The 18075-nt window shown below is 26.4% G+C and overlaps 2 protein-coding genes across 2 annotated transcripts; both read left to right on the forward strand.

The window, feature by feature from the left end:
- Nucleotides 1–304: 304 nt before the first annotated feature.
- LOC102653865 lies at nucleotides 305–3211 on the forward strand. The gene is made up of 9 exons (XM_006562210.3): nucleotides 305–654; nucleotides 742–858; nucleotides 929–1046; nucleotides 1217–1478; nucleotides 1611–1730; nucleotides 1823–1913; nucleotides 2334–2467; nucleotides 2833–2965; nucleotides 3066–3211. Exons 1-9 carry the CDS (start codon nucleotides 505–507, stop codon nucleotides 3108–3110), a joined length of 1170 nt encoding a protein of 389 aa, XP_006562273.2. The 5' UTR covers nucleotides 305–504; the 3' UTR covers nucleotides 3111–3211.
- Nucleotides 3212–4185: 974 nt separating this feature from the next.
- LOC100577888 lies at nucleotides 4186–17184 on the forward strand. Its single transcript, XM_016915360.2, has 25 exons — nucleotides 4186–4658; nucleotides 4909–5025; nucleotides 5093–5210; nucleotides 5672–5933; nucleotides 6054–6176; nucleotides 6268–6358; nucleotides 6645–6778; nucleotides 6923–7055; nucleotides 9096–9257; nucleotides 9755–9871; nucleotides 10214–10331; nucleotides 10705–10966; nucleotides 11048–11161; nucleotides 11473–11563; nucleotides 11648–11781; nucleotides 11895–12027; nucleotides 13707–13904; nucleotides 14449–14565; nucleotides 14634–14751; nucleotides 15456–15720; nucleotides 15798–15911; nucleotides 16360–16450; nucleotides 16538–16671; nucleotides 16875–17007; nucleotides 17083–17184. Exons 1-25 carry the CDS (start codon nucleotides 4509–4511, stop codon nucleotides 17128–17130), a joined length of 3477 nt encoding a protein of 1158 aa, XP_016770849.2. The 5' UTR covers nucleotides 4186–4508; the 3' UTR covers nucleotides 17131–17184.
- The last annotated feature ends 891 nt before the right edge of the window (nucleotides 17185–18075 follow it).

The raw sequence follows: 18075 nt of genomic DNA on the forward strand, positions 1-18075 counted from the left end.
CGTATAAATACAAGTAAATGAATTGTCCGAATGTTTCGCTACAACTAAACTATGAAGACTGAAAAGTGTAGCATGAATCATTAATTTTTCATTCTCTACATATAGATCCATTCATCCACTTAGCTGATACAAATTGCTACGTCTTTGGACATTGTTAATATGTCGAGCAACAGAGTGTGTTAAGTTGCTCTTGCAATTTTCTTATTAAAAAAAAAAAGAATATCACGAAGAAATAGAAAAAGCTATTGTATTATTGCAAAAATATCTCTCCATTTTCATATATAAATTAATCAAATCCATATATCTTTGAAAGACTCAATTGAAAACATAAAAATTATTTATTGCTGTTCTGAAAATATGCACATTTACATTTATACTATCTAACCATGACAGTTTCTTCATGGATATGAACACTTATGGTAAACGTTTCTTGAAAATTGGCTAAATAGAGAAGAATAGAGTCATACAAACATTCTGTGATAAAGTATTATTATCGTTTAGAAGATGGACAAGCAAACAATAGAGAACCAATATCTGAAAATAAATAAATTTTTTGGCCAATTAGTTGGCGTGTGGCCTTTTCAAGAAAGATTTATCAAGACTTGCATGCGTTTTATTGTATCCGTCATAATGCTTCTTGACCTTGCAACGCAGGTTTTATATTACATTGTATCATATCAATTTTTTTTTTTTTTTTAGAAAAAGAATTAATATGGATATAATAAATTATTTATATTATAGATATCACGAGTAATAGTGTTCTACAGCTTCGATGTCTTTTCGGATCAAATACCATACTTGAACGCGGCAATTATTTGCTTATTCAAGGAATATAATTATGTTTTGAATGAGAATAAAGTGAAAAATCTACAATTTTGTTTATTTCCTTATTATTAATATTAATAATCAGTGTTAATTAAAATTACAGCTCAGAGAACTTCTGAATGACATCATATCCGATCGGTTGATAAGACGATCGAAGAAGGAGTTGGAGATTTTGGAATTGTATTCGAGAAAAGCAACAACGCTGTGCATTCTTTACAAAGGTGATCGACAAAAAAATAAAATTATAAAAACTGATATCTTCGTTTTAAAAATATGTAGAAGAAAGTGAGAGAATCCCTTAATTAATATTTTCATTCCCTCGTCCATTTCTATTTATTTATTTATTTACTTTTTTTTTTTTTACTCTACATTTAATCTTCTTTGGATCTAGTTATGGTATATTCCTGCGCGTTCATGTTCCTCGTCATACCGACTATACCGCCTATTCTGAACATCGTAGCGCCTTTGAACGTGTCACGAAGCCGTGAATTTATCTATCCAACCTATTATTTCGTAGACGAGCAGAAATATTATTATCCCATATTAATGCATATGATAGCAGCGATATTGGTACTGTCTTCGATATATCTGGCCTGTGATACGAATTTGGTACAAGTTGTGCATCATGGATGCGCCTTGTTAGCTATCAGTGGGTGAGTGATTAAATATTTGTATAATCCCCTTACGTCTTCCAATTTATTATCATCTTTTCTATCGTTAATTCCTTTGTAAGATTTAAATATTGAATTTTGTGTTAAACTTTTGATCATGATCAATGAATACAGGTATCATTTCAAGCATGCAGTGGATGACGTAAAGATTTGCGACGAAAATTATATCACGTTAATGGATGAAACTTACACGAGAGTCAGACATTCCATAAAAGCCCATAGAACTGCCGTTGAGTTAGTATTGTATTGTATATAATTAGTAATATGTATGTAAGTGTCGTGCATATCAATTCTTTTATATACTTTTTATTACAACGACATGCTAGATACGTGGATAAAATAGACGCCTGCCACATATATTACTTCTTACTTACCATAGGAATGATAGTATTAACTTTCACTGGTACTTTCGTGAAGGTAAGTTGTATATCGTTCGTTAAAACTCACTTGCCATATAATCTAATGTACGTGGAGCATTAATGTATATTATATTGTACGTAAAAGTGTCGTGAAACATTTTTGTCAATTCTAGAAATCAGAGCAAAAGAACAAAAGTTGATATACAGATATACAGATATATCGATTCGAATATGTTTATTATTTTATTAATTTTCAGTTTTGATTTTTTAAAAATTTACTTTTAGATTATACATTATTATAATTATAATTTAATAAACAAGCTAATCGATATTTTTATTTGTGAACGTTTTTATTTTTTAACGATATATCTACATCTTCTAACGATATATCTACATCTTCTAACGATATATCAATATTTTATATATGAATGAATTTATTATTTTGATTTTAACATTTGATATTATTTTCTAAATTTAGCTGTCGACCATGGAAATGGGGATTAGATTCTTCACGTTCTGTGCATACACTGCTGCTCAACTAACTCATCTGTTTTTCTTAACAATTATGGGACAATTTCTTATAAATGCCAATGAAGAAATTTTCAGAACAATGTAAGAATATTGTATGTATCCATTTATCAAAGCTAGAAGAGAAATTTGAAATAAGTTAAAAAATAATAAATGTCTCAAAATTAATGTTTTAAGATATTGTTTGATTTAATGTTTATATCATAGGAAAATATTATTTATTTTTTGGATTGAATTTGAGTGAAATTCTATTTTTAATTTGTTTTTGCTTATAATATATTTAATAACTTTGTATATTTTTAATTTCAATCATTAATTATTTTGAATTTGATATTGCATTTGATATTAATTACAATTTGAATAATTCTTTTCATAAATGAAAGAAATTTTACTTATTGTACAATAAAAATTTCACGAATCAATTCATTATATTGTACATGTGTATACAGATACGAAGCACGTTGGTACAATGGTTCATCAAAAACGCAATCATTGTACGTACTGGTACTTCGAAAATGCTTGACTTTTCCAAAACTGACAGGAGGGGGATTGATTATTTTGAATTTAAATAGTTTTGTACAGGTAAATTGTTATTTATATAGTTTTTCTTCTGTAAAATTAGATAAATATTTTAAAGAAACTAACTTCTGATCAAATAATATTGATTAAATTTTTTTTCCAGATTTTAAAAGCGTCATTTTCTTATTACACTGTATTTAGATCCTAATAATAAATTGGAATAACAACATAAAAAGTAGAAAAATTTCTATATACATTCATTTGTCGCTATTCATACTTTATACATATAAAATAGTATATTAGTTGTTGAGTTGTAGAATCAATTAGAATTAGTTATATTTTATGCATAAAATATATTCATGTATAACATAATATATTATCTTTTTCCTCCTTTTTTTTTGCCTTCGATATAATATAAATAATTGATAAATTTATATTATTGCAGGATCGATGAATTGGGATAAAGGAACTGTAATTTTAGATAAGTAATAAAAAGAATAACAATATTATATTCACTTGAGAAGATGATTTGATGACAATTTTTAATTTTTATAATGAATAATTTTAATTTAGTTTATAGATATTGATAATATATGTATATAGATAATATTATAAAATCATTTTTCCTTTCATTTAGTTTTTTAAACGAAGATTTTTCGAATATTAAATGTAATACATTATCTCAAAAAATAGAAAATTTATGTAACATATGCATTCTTATTAATAACAAGATTGAAGTTTCTCTTATATTTAATAAAAATTAAAAAAATATATTTAATTCAATTAAATTTAGTTACTCACCAGATAATATACTGACTATAGTTACGATTATCGTATTGAGAGGGCTTCATTATTTTGTTTTTAATATATATGCAACAAGAATTAACATAAATCTAACATTCAATGAAATTTTTCACTCCATGTTCTGAAATACATGATTTCGAATCCCATCTTGATTTTATTATTAGATAAGAAACTTATAACTTTTATAAAATCACAATGTTTTACATAAATATCTACAATTTATTCTTCTGTAGACAAGATATTCTTCTGTACACAAAACAATGAATCGTATAAATGTTTCACTACGAAAAAATATGGAGACCAATACTAGAAGGTGTAGTATCAGTCATTAATTTTTCATATCCTACACATAGATTCACTCATCCACTTAGTTCGTACAAATTGTTATATTGTTAGTTATTACGAACTGTTGCATTGAATTAAATCACTAAGTTAACTTGTTCTTGCAATTTTCTTATTAAGAAAGAAAAAAGAAGATAGAAGAAACCATTACTGTCACAGGGAAAACCTTTCCATTTTCCTTTCCAGTTATGAATTAATCAAGTCCATATATCTTTGTAAAAGCGACTAATCACGCGAATCAATTATTTGAAAAGATAAAAGAATTATTCACTGCCACCACTGTATCATAGAAAACACATGCGTTTACATTTAGATCGTTTGACCATAACAGTTTTCTTGTGGACGTGAAAACTTATGGATCTGGACTGACTGACTGAAGATAGATCATTGAAACAAGAATAGTTGTATTCAATTATTTTTCGATAATTCTACGATAAATTATCATTTATTATTATTAAACATGGACAAGCGAGTAATAGAGGATCAATATCTGAAAATCAATAAATTTTTTGGACAGCTAGTTGGTGTGTGGCCTTATCAGCAAAGATTCATCAAGTTTTGCATAAGATTCATTACATCTGTCATAGTGGTTCTTACTCTTGCAGCACAGGTATTGTTATTGATAATTTATAATAATTAGATCATTTGTATGAGTAATTTTAAAAAAGTTATTAAAATTAAATTAGAATTTGTCAAACATTTATGTCATTTCCTAAATGAAAATTCTTGACTAATTCTTTAAAAAGAAATTATGATAATTATATGGAAGTTCTTGACAACAATTTGATAATAACTTATTGTCACTTAATACTTCACAGTATTAACATAGAATAATAATTTTCTTTTTTTTTTTGCATTAGATATCACGGGTAATAATATTTTATAGTATAGACGTTTTATCAGATCAATTGCCATACCTGGACGTAGGATTCGTTCTCTTATTCAAACAGTACAATTATATCCTAAACGAGGATAAGGTGAAAATTTGCAATTATATTTATTCTACAATCCTTAGGATAATTATCAGTGTCGTTAAAATCGCAGCTCAGAGAACTTTTGAATGAAATTATATCCGATCGATTGATAAAACGATCGAAGGAAGAGTTAGAGATTCTGGAAATCTATTTAAAAAGAGCAAGAGTGCTTTCTACTGTTTACGAAGGTAACAAAGAGAAAATAGAATTTTTTTAGACTATAAAAATTGATATCACAAGATTCAGTAGTACGAATGTAGAAAAGAGTGAGAAAATTCAATTAAGGAAAAATGTTTCATATATATTTAATTATTTTATTTTTGTCACTGTATTAAAAAATTATAATATATCTTACATTGAATATACAATTTATAAAAGATTTTCTTATTTTTAATTTATAAAAAAATTTAATATTTTAATATATCAAAATTTGATGAAAAATAATTTAAAGAAAATATTCGAAAAAATAAGTGTTCTTTAATTTTCATAATTTTTAAATACACATTTTCCAATCCATTTTCTCTTATTAAATATCAATTAATTAAAAGTAAAAGACAACAAAATTGTATTTTAAATATCCTATTCTCACTCTTTCATACATTTCTCATCAATCAAATCTTCTTATATTTTATTCCCTTTGAGTTTTCAGTCAGTATATTTTTCTGCGGCTTCATGTTCCTCCTTATACCAAGCATACCACCTATTTTGAACATCATCTCGCCCTTGAACGAGTCGCGTGGCCGGGAACTAATCTATCCATCTTATTATTTCGTGGATGAAGAGAAATATTACTATCCCATATTAATGCACATGATAGCGGTTGCGTTAATACTGACTTCGGTATACGTAGCCTGCGATACGTATTTGGTTTACATTGTGCATCATGGATGCGCCTTGTTAGCCATCAGCGGGTGAGTATTCGTTCTTTGTATCCCTTACAATTTGTCTCCCTTTCCCCTATTTAGATATTACGTGCTTACGTTTCGATTTAAGAATTTTTTAAGATCTGTAATCAATGAAAATGAACGTAGGTATCGTTTCAAGCACGCGGTGGATGACATAAAGCTTTGCGGAGGAGATTGTATTGACCCGTTAACGGATGAAACTTACACGAAAGTCAGACAGTCCATTAAAGCCCACAAAATGGCCGTTGAGTTAGTATTGTTGCACAGTTAGTAATATAAATATCAACTACGTATCAACTATTTTATATACATACTTTTTCATTACGATCTACGTGCAAAGATACGTGGATAAAATAGACGCCTGCCACATACATTACTTCTTACTTATCATAGGAATGATAGTATTAGCTTTCACCGGTACTTTCGTAAAGGCAAGTTTAAGACTCATACATATACAGAGTGTGTATATATATTTATATATATAAAGGTGGAATATTTTTGAAAGATCGATTCTAGAAGCCAAAATAAATATAAAAGTTGATATATTCAAAATTAAATTATAAGTAATTGAAAATTCGCGTTGGATGAAGCGAGATGGAAATAGGAAGAGACGAGTATAGTATATTTTGCTTGTTTTTGTTTCTATAATCGATTCTCCAAGGATTAATATATATATATACGAATTTTATGTATAGTATTGTTGTAATTTAATTACAGTTGTCATCGATGGAAGTGAATGTTAGGTTTTTCACGTTCTGTGCGTTCACTGTTGGCCAGTTGACACATCTGTTTTTTTTAACGATCATGGGACAATTTTTGATAAACGCCAACGAGGAAATTTTCAAAACAATGTGAGATTGATATTACATTGTTTGCGTTTAGATAAAATTTGATATTGAAATTCAAGGAACATTTTATTTTCTTTTATTTTCTTTTTAATCAAGGAAAATATTGTCGTGCAATAGAATTTCATTACACTGTGTTTATGTACATAGATATGAAGCACGTTGGTACAACGGTTCCTCGAGAACGCAATCATTATACATATTGGTACTTCGAAAATGTTTGAGCCCGCCAAAATTGACAGGAGGAGGATTGGTTGCTTTGAATTTGGACAGCTTTTTACAGGTGAGCTGATATTTTTTTTATTTAAAATTGGATAAATATTTAAAAAAAAAAAGCAATTAAGTATAACATTGATTGAATTCTTTCCAGATCTTAAAAGCGTCGTTTTCATACTATACTGTATTTAGATCGTAATAAATTGATGAAATAATGATAGAAAATAAAAAATTCGAGGAATTTGTTAATGTTTATTAATGTTGTGCAAATTAATCGGTAAGACAATGTATTTGTTACGTCATATCCTAATGAGATTATTTGTTGTTGTTGTTATGCCTAAAGTATATTCAAGTGTTAAACTGCAAGATGTGATATTTTCATTTTCTTTTCTTTTTTTGCCTTCTGTTTTTGTCTGTGTGTGAAAAATAGCAAAATTATGGTTATTATTAATATTGATTAGTGAATTGGAATAAGGAAATCTTTTTTAAATTTTGGATAAGTTATAAGAATGTCATTGGTATTCAGAAAGAACGATTTCAAAATTTATGTTGTTTATTTAAAAATGAATTTAATTTAATATTTATTCATTATCTATTATATCATCAAGAGAAATAGTAAACTTATATAAAATATAAAAAATATAAAAAGATTAATCACAAGTTATAATTAACAAATTGAAAATTATATTATGTCTGTTTTTTATGCTTAGTAAAAATTTAAAAATATGTTCAATTTATTTGAATTTAGTTATTCATCAGATAATATATCTACAATAGTTATAGCTATCATTTTGAGAGCCATCATGTGATTGTAAAATATTAAATTTTATGTCTATTTGAATGATGATTGAATGATTCTTCTTGTAAAATAATTTTTAATATAATTTAAATTGTTATTTACACAATCTAAATAAAGAATTTATTTTCACAATATTTTCAATAGATTTTACTTGAATTCTTATTATTAAATAATCTTTTATTCCTAAAATTTTTAAATTTTTATAGAATATTTTAAAAATATTAATATACAATACATTTTTTAGAAATAGTTTTTAAAAACAATAATATTAATTCTCTTTAATAATTGATGTATACAATAAAAATTATATATGACATTCTTGAAAGATTTTAGAGATATAAGTAATTAATATCAAAGTAATAAAAAAAGATTCGTGTATATGAAATTAAGCAATTCAATCTTCAAACAATTTCATGATAATAAAATAAAAAGATAAAAATTCAACATATTGAAATTTAAATTATAATTAATTATTAATAAATAAAAGTTAGCAAATCACAATTCTTTTGTACAATAATAATAAATTTTACAAATTATATAAATGCTTTGAAAATATTTTGATAAAAATTTTTTTGATTACCTAATAGTTGAGAAAAAAATCTCTCGATAGATCTGGCACCTCGTTTCCTCTTAATTTTAAAAATTTTTACATTATATCGATAGTTCTCCCGCACAGCGTTAAGAACAGACTGACGAGAAATTTTGTTGTCACAAAAGGACGGGAAGAGAATATCGATTATTCAATTTGGTTATTCGTGGTTAGTCGTGTTCCTGCGAGTTTTATTATTGTCGATCAACATATGACGCTGTTGATCAACTAACTTCTTATCTAATAATCAGTGAGAATGAAAAAAAAAAACGTGATAAAAGATGTAACACACAATGACGAAAGAAATTCTTACGATACTTTCAAATGGCCAATTTCAGAATTTCCCGTGAAAATATGAATTGGTTAAGATTGGACATTGAACGAGGTAACGATTAACTTTATTAATATTTAAGAGAAACCTTCTACATCACTCGTGAACCGTTTTTCCCTATCAAGCAGTGAATCATTCAGCCAATAATAAAAAAAAAAACTATAATAATGCCATTACGTACAATTTTGTAAAATACTCTATTTCAATATTTAAAGTAAATCAAGGATTGTCATATCCATTTTACTTGGCAACAAGCGACAGTAGAAATTTTATAGTCGTCTTCTAAAGAATTATTCAATGAAACACTTCACGACAACGAAGGAAGATTATAAGAATTATATAGAAGACGGAACAATTGTTTTTTTTTTTTTTTTCGAATACTATTTGAATTGTTCTGATCATGGACGCGAGAACAGTGGAAAAAAATTTTTTGAAAGTCAACAAAATATTCGGATTAATAACCGGTGTATGGCCGTATCAGAATTATCGGTCGAAAATGGCGGAACGATTCATAAGTGTCACGGTGATGATGAGTGGTTTCGTGACACAGGTATGATAGATGATAATTCTGAGTCAATTTTGGTTTTATTATTGTAAAATTCTATTTAGCTCTGTAATGACACATTATTTTTTTTTTTGAATGACACATTGAAAGTTTTTCACATTGAGGATAATTAAAATAGATTCAAAAAAGAATACAAGTTTTATATTTATTATTTAATTATTTAATTAAGAATAATTATATATGAAAATATCCTGTGTTGAAGAGTTAATCAATAATCAAAAGGATCAAAAGGATGGATTTAATTTTACTATCTGTAATTAGTGTATTCAATTTTAAAAAAAAAATAATTATCTTGCTTTCATAATTTATAGACAATAAATAATTGTATATATTCCAAAGTAAATATTTATTATTATTTAAGAAATATTCGCAACATTATTTCATTTGTTTATGTTATTAATTAATGAAGTTAATCAATACGACATTCGAATGGCTCAATTTATATATAAAAAATATTTATAATAATTTTTTTATAATTACAGTTTGCATATCTTGTATTGAATCCCACTATGGACAAAATAGCAACGAACTTGCCTTATTCTATAGCATCGTTTGGAACATTTGTAAAAATGGGTAATTACTTTTTGGATGAAACTAAGGTGAGAGGATATTTTCAACATTTATTTAACACACTGTGAATGATATTTAGGTCTCTCTTTTATAATTTTTTTTTTTTACAATGATCTTTCGATAGAATAGATTAAGACTGTTGACTGTCAGATTAAAATCAGATTAAGACTGTTCTATCTCTGTCACACTTTGTTCCTATCTCGTTCATTTAATTAACTTAATAAACAAACTCAACTCAATTTTTTTGGTCTCTAGAATTAACTCTCTAAACCCGTTTTACGAATATTTTAACATTGCTGTATATATTTTAATAATTTTAACTTAATATTTTTACTTAACATTTTTAATTCACAATTCAATTGAAAAAACAGTTGACAACAATATTGAATCACATATTCGAAGATTGGGCGACGATAAAAAGCAAAGAAGAATACGAGATTATGTACAAATACTCACGAAGAGGATTGTTCATCACGATAAGTTATTTTCGTAAGTGTATTATGGAATACTGACATTGAATCAAATTTATAAATACAATTAGAATTTAACAATTTTCAAATATGAACATTTATCGTGTAAAAAATAAATTAATTGTTAGATTATCCGCAATATTTTCAGATATGTATCAATTTAAATATTTGTATACTATTTCGTGTTCGAATAATCGAATAATTCGAAGTAAATCAATATTCTATTCTATATATTAATATATCATTATATTATATTCTATATATTAAATCAATATTTAAATTTAAATTTTATCCTACTCCCGAGAAAGATATATTTAATACAATTTTTCTGAAGCGTGTATTCCAGGTGATTCATATAAATTTACAATCGATACCATATTGTACTTTTATAGTGCATATCGGTGTTACTGAAACATTTATGCTTATATTGCCCATGGTACCGCCCATTCTGGACATCATCGTACCATTAAACGTGTCACGGAAACGTGTATTCTTGTACCCGGCTTATTTCTGGTTGGACGACGAAAAATACTACGTGCTTTTATTAGGACACATGATAATCACCCTACTCATGATTTGCTTTATATTTTGCGCCTGCGATACGAACTACGTGTACGCCGTGCAGCATGCGTGCGGTTTGCTTGCAATCGCCAAGTACGAAAATTCATTGAAAGTATAATAATATCGATCGATGAAACGAATCATTGTTACGAATAAAAATTATTCTTTATTTAGATATCGGTTTAAAAATGTATGCAAAAATTTGAAAGAAGATCACGCCATCCCGTTAGAGGAAATCAAGTATAAAAGTATATGCGAATCGATCAAGGCGCATCAACACGCTTTGAAGTTAGTACATTTATGATATTATCTTTGATCTTTCTCTCATTTTGAACGATAATATATATTTTTCTCTCGTTTCAATTTTGAATCTGTATTAATATTGTTTAATATTATTCAAACGTAATTTTTCCATCCATTGTACATCTATCTTTATTATTTTCAATTGGAGAAATTCTTTTTTTCGTGTAAAATATCTTTATCTATTTTTTTTTTCTTCGTTAAATATATAAATATTTAATAATGATAATTTATAATACAATGAGAAGAGGAAATGTAACTTTTGAAATTTTTCACAGACTAATTTACCTTTAACATAGATACCTGAAGCTAATCGAGAATAGTTACCATACTTATCTATTCGTTTCTATGGGACTGCTGATAATGGCCATTAGCGTCTCGTTATTAGAGGTACAATAATTTTCCAATATAAGAAGAGAACTTTTTCCTTAACACGATTATTCTGCATGATTAATTTTAACAGATTGGTTTCAGGTGGCAAACGGCAAGAATGGGTCAAGAGAATTAGTGCAGGCTACATTTTTGTTCGCTCAATTATTCCACACGTTCATTCTCACCGTTCAAGGACAATTCGTGATAAATGAATTGCAAGATGTTTACGAATCTATGTGAATATTAATGAAAAATATTAATTTTAAAACAATTGTATCATACGAAACAATGAAGAAATATCGCAAATATCGTTTCTTCTTATTTCTTTTAACACAATTGTCCTTTGCAGATATGAATCTCCATGGTACACTTTTTCACCTAGAATTCGATCGTTGTATGTGTTATCGTTGAGAAGTTGCCTAAATTTTCCCACGTTGACAGCCGGTGGTCTGATAGTATTGAATTTACAATCTTTCGCAGAGGTAGGTATATAAGAAACTTGTCATTTAAACGTGACAAAAATATTTGTACAAATGGAATTTCCATTTTCCAGATAATCAAAGCAGCTGTTTCCTATTATACAGTGATGCAAACGACGTAATAACGATGTGTTATTATGTACGTATGTGGCGATTGGAATATTGTATACAATGGGTGTTAATAGTGTTTGTATGAACATGTTTGAAATTGATTCTAGACATCAAAATACAATCTTTCTTAATACATCTTTCGAATATATTAATATCCTATTCAGAAATGAAGATATAATTTATTATATTTTTATCATTTATAATTTTATTATTTAATAAATAAGCATCAATTATATTGCGCGTACTAATTTTATCAATATTTTAACTTCAAGATAAAAGAATCCTATAAATATATATTAATATTCTGTATTTTCATGTATTTTATTATTGTATCTAAAGAAATATTAATTGAAGCATATATTGCTCACTTTTCACACAATATAAAAATTACCAAGGTTTATTTTTCAATATAGAAATGCATATATCATATTGAAATGTTAAATTGGAAGAAGCTCAATGTTTGAAAGTACATTTCATAAAACTCTATTAATAATTAAAAAGGATTGTTCTTTTTAAAATATTGCAGTAAATGAACTATTCTATTCCTAAGAAATCAAATATCAAATTAAAATTGATAAAAAAACCTCAAAAATTGAATTAAAGAAATGAAATTGACATTGATAATAAATTTATTTGAAATATTTGACCCATCAACTAGAAATAACTTCTCAATAAATTGACTATTTATAATTTTACCAATTATTATTTTTCCAAGAATTTTTTGACTAATTCAATCACGAATTATATTCATTATAAAAACATTAATAAACTTTATATATAATGAATTTAAAGTTGTTTCAAAGTCTAAATATCAATCTAATATTATTATTTTTATTAGACTAATACTTTATATTATAATTGCTAATATTTTTAGATTAATCCCCTATGTTTTTACATTGACAATGACATTAGATTAATCCCTATGTTTTTCGTGACTAAATTCATATTCCAATCCTGTTATCAAAAATAAAGAAAAAAAGTTAATACTTACAAGTTTTGGTTGCAAGATCTATTAGATCCGAGTTTCTATATTTTACAAATACAAAGAGAACGACAAATAATCTATCCAAACATGATAATATATTTATATAAATTTAAATGTAATTCCACAAAGTGTAAATGTAAGAAAATTTAATCGAGCGCGAACATGGTAAAACATTATTGAGAAAAAATTGGATATAGAGAAAATAAAGAATTCGCCAATTTGTTCTTCATGACATGTTCTAAATGGAATATAATTACGCGAATTGCATTATTTCTCTACTGTACGATATTGAAAAACTGGATGCCACGATCGATCGATCCACGAGTGGCAAGTTTCGTTTGCAACGTTATATTTACTCGATCTATATCGACGCAACATATATTTACGTGTAAATGCAGTTGAAAAGAGGTTTCTATATTCCTTCCACGGGGATTAAATTTTGTAAATGTAACAACAACGTTGCAACAATGCATTTTCAGAATGCAGATGCGTTTCAATTCAAAGATATGAATTATTGACGCGCGTTAAAGCGTGCATTTATTCTACGCGACTTGGTCTATAGAATCATCGAAACGATTAATGAGAGTTGATTTCTATTTCTTGTGTCTTCAATCGGCTCAGTCTAGATTCCATCATGGATTCGGATATATTGGAGAAGCGATTCCTAAAGATCACGAAAAGATTCGCGAAGTTAAGCGGTATTTGGCCCGATCAAAATAAGTATCTCAAATACATTTCGTGGATTATTATATACGTTATTAGTATACCTTCTGTTGTTGTGCAGGTACGAAGATTTTATTAATTATTGTTTGTTGATATTTTATGCGTATTTCTTGTTGAAAGAGAATTCCATGAAAGATTATTTATAATTTATATATTTATTACTATTTAATGTAATATTTATTTAAAAATATTATACATAATCAGTTAAGATATTATATATTATGAAAATAATTGGATATTTATATAATTTGTGTTTAAATAAAAATTAATATTAATTTCAAAAGTACTTTTAATAAAAACAGGAAATTCAATGTAGTATTTGAATTTATATTTTCGATTTTGCTATGAATGATTATCAACTAGAAAATAGAAAAGGGAAATTATTTAAGATGTTTCTTTATGATATTAATATCAAAAATTTATGTAATTTGACAGCTAAAAGAATAGCAATTTTTATAATAAAAATCATTTTTTAGACCATAATCCATTTAAATAAAATATTCTACGTTCCATCAATCACAAATATTTGAAACTCTCTTGTCTTCTTAGTGATTCTGCTTTAAAATTTTTAGCAAAATTTCAATTTAATTCAATTTTGATTTTAGATAGCAAGAATTGTACACATATCTACTGCAAATGTGATAGTAGAGCAATCGGGTATCGCAACTGCCATATTTCTGTCGTTGTTAAAAGAGGCTAACTATATTTTAAATGCAACAAAGGTGAGAAGACACTTGGCAATTAAAGTTATCTTTTTAATTTAAAATAAATTTGAATAAATTATTTTAAGGTTAAGTCTCTGTTCAACGATATGTACATGGATTGGAGAATGGATCGGCCGAAGAAGGAATTTGAGATTATGTCAACGTATGCCCAAAGAGGATCTTTTCTTGCAATGTTTTACTTTAGTGAGTCGATTTATATTTCCAAGATTTTATCATAATTTTAATCAAATGATTAAATATAAGAAACATATTTTATTTATGGTACGAAAATGATCTCATGAAATTGAAAGAAAAGAACGAATTACAATTAATTCAATAATTATTTTATTTTATAATTTCATATAATTTGTATACGATGAAATTGACAATATATATTTGCAATTCTCATGAATGCATATCGTTGAAAATTTATCAAAATTTAAGAATTTATAAAGTATCATTTACATAACGATTCAACAACAAATAGTCTTTTAAAAATATATAAATATATAAATATAATAATTAATTTTATTTTATTATATCCTGTTTAATTATTCAGAATTGAGATAACTGGTTATATATTGACATAAACTTTTAGACAATCAGCACTTTAGAAACTATCATTTTACCGTGATATATTTCTCCCTATTCTTTCCTCAAAGTATTCAAAAAACTATTTTGAAAGCAAACAAAAGAATAAATTATAAATAAATTAAAAAATTAATTTTCAATTCAATTTATTTTCATTCAATATCTTCTTTTCTTTCAATCCATTCCCTATTCTTCTCCAAATGTATATTTAAAAAACAATATTAATATTTTTTTCAATTTATGAATCATTTATGAATCTCTTGCTTCCTTGGGATGATGGATTATCTGTTACATTCACATTGAAAATTTACTTCCAGTAAACGCGTACTGTTGCTCACTTTTATTCTTACAAGTGCCATGGACAGCCCGTTTGTTATACATGATAAAATCGCAAAACACGTCCCCGCCTATGTTATATGTCATACCAGGTTACTATTTCGTCGATGATGACCGCGACTATTATTACTTCATCCAACTGCACATGAGCCTTTCGATAATCATGGTGGCCAACGTGTACGTCGCCTATGACACTTGTTACATGGTATTCGTGCAGCATGTTTGCGGATTGTTGGCCGTGGCCGGGTAAATAAATATTGATATCACTTTCACTTTGCAAAAATTTTCAAAATTTCGCTCAACGAAAAATGGACGTTCCTCAGATATCGTTTCAAACACGCGATCGACGATTCTGCTTCGAAGAATTCCGAGGAAAAGATAAAAGAGACGTGTAAAAAAATACGTTCTTCTATTCAAGGACACGAACGAGCTATAAGGTTTCCATTTCTATTTCTATTTCTATTTTACTTTTACGTGTAGTCAGTTACAGAAATATTTGTACTCTGCATTATGGAATTTAATCTTTTCAGTTTTTTTACAAATTTTTTTATTTATTGAAACTAATATGGGATAAAACAAAATTTTAAATTGTAAAATGTTTAATTTTATAATGCTCTGTCTTAAGCCTGCTTTGAAAAATATCCATTGAAATTGTTTGCAAAATTGAAAATATGTTAAAATTTTTGAGAATTGATTTAAAAATTGCTTCAATGTATAAATTTTTAATAAAATCAGAATTTTTTCCAGAATTTTCTTGCATGATGTACGAATATTTTTTTGATTGTATATTCTATATTTATTAATGAATTAAATACCAAGTATTGAAGTATTAATATATCAAGTAAAAGTATTAAGTTTTCTTCAATCATTATGAATTTAAAATAGGTATTTAAAGAAAATCGAGGATACACATGTTAATTTACTTTTCATATCTTTGGGTCTGATAATCATGTGTTTTAGTATCACGTTACTAAAGGTAAATTTAATTGAATTTTATTTCACTCATACCGTTGAACATAATCGATGATCATTCGAAATTACTCTTGATTATTCGAAATTATAGGTCGTTACGATGGACTATTGTTTGGATTTTTATAAATATTCCAGCTTTTTGATCGTTCAATTGATGCACTTGTGCTATGTGATGATTCAAGGACAATTCGTGATAGATTCGTGCAACGAGATTTATTATTCGATGTAAGTAATTACCATAGAATTTAAAGATGGAAATTTTAGAATTAAATCTTTTTAATTTACTGACAAAGGAAATCCTTTCTAATAATTATATTTCTTCTTCTTCTTCTTCTTCTTCTAATAATGATATCTTCTTCTATAAAAATATTTTATAAAAATTTTTCTCGTTCTATTTCTTAATTTATTCATAAATGACTTACTTGCAGATATGAAGCATCATGGTACAATATCAATCCAAAAATACAAGCGTTGTACATATTAGCATTGCGAAGAAGTCTAACTCCACCTCGTTTAACCGCTGGTGGTTTAATAGAATTGAATATGCAAAGTTTCTCAGAAGTATATATATTTAGTATTAATAATACTTTCTCGAATAATTAATAAAATCATTGAAAAAAATATTGGTATTTTCAGGTAATAAAACTATCTATCTCGTATTATACAGTATTAAGATCCACGTAAAAAAAAAACAATTATATAATAAAATATTTATACGATGATAGATGTTACTCAGAATATATTATCGATATCACTATAATTATTATAAAATAATTTTGTAAAAGATATTTTATTTGATATACATATGTATATTATATATAACATGATTATCCAAGTAAAAAAAAACATTTAAAAAGAAAGAATAATTTTATATCCATTTATATTCTCGTTTAGTATATGAATTCATTTAATGAATTATAAAATAATCATAATAAATTAATTATTTTAATTTTTTTTAATTTATAAAATAATTAAAGCTGTTTTAAAAGCTCACAACGGATATATTAAAAAGGAAATTGAATTATTTTTTATTAAACTAAATATAGTTTCCAATGGGATATAAAATAAAATTATATAAAATTTAATTTAAATTCAATTATGACTTTTCAATCAAAGTGATGTATCCTATTTAAAAATAGAAGTACTGAAAAATATTTGTATTCTTCCATATTTCATACGTATTACATATATATATACACATAAATTTAATAACAGTTGACTGACCTGGATAATTTAATTAAAAATAATTATTCTTCTTCAAATATTTTTCATAAATAGCAGAATCGCTATTATCATCACGAAAGGTAATAATTATTACCCCTGGAAACAAGTCGAATTATTATATATATATAACTTGTACGTATGCATATGATCGAACGCTTATTAATCTCGCTGCAAAAATATTAACCTGGAATCTGGACCGTGGGAGTAGGTCAGCTTAAACGTGCACAAAGCTCGGGGCACTTTCTCACAGAGGGAGAACACAGACAAATATCTTTCAAGCTATTCACGGCTCGATGAAGAAGATAACGATACGAAAATCCATGTAGATCTTCAACTCTTCTTTTCTTTAACAAATTCTTTACCGAGTCAATTTTATTCAGAGTTTATATTCAAAATAATCGCCAT

This window comes from Apis mellifera, linkage group LG12 (assembly GCF_003254395.2).
Source record: "Apis mellifera strain DH4 linkage group LG12, Amel_HAv3.1, whole genome shotgun sequence".
NCBI lineage: Eukaryota > Metazoa > Arthropoda > Insecta > Hymenoptera > Apidae > Apis > Apis mellifera.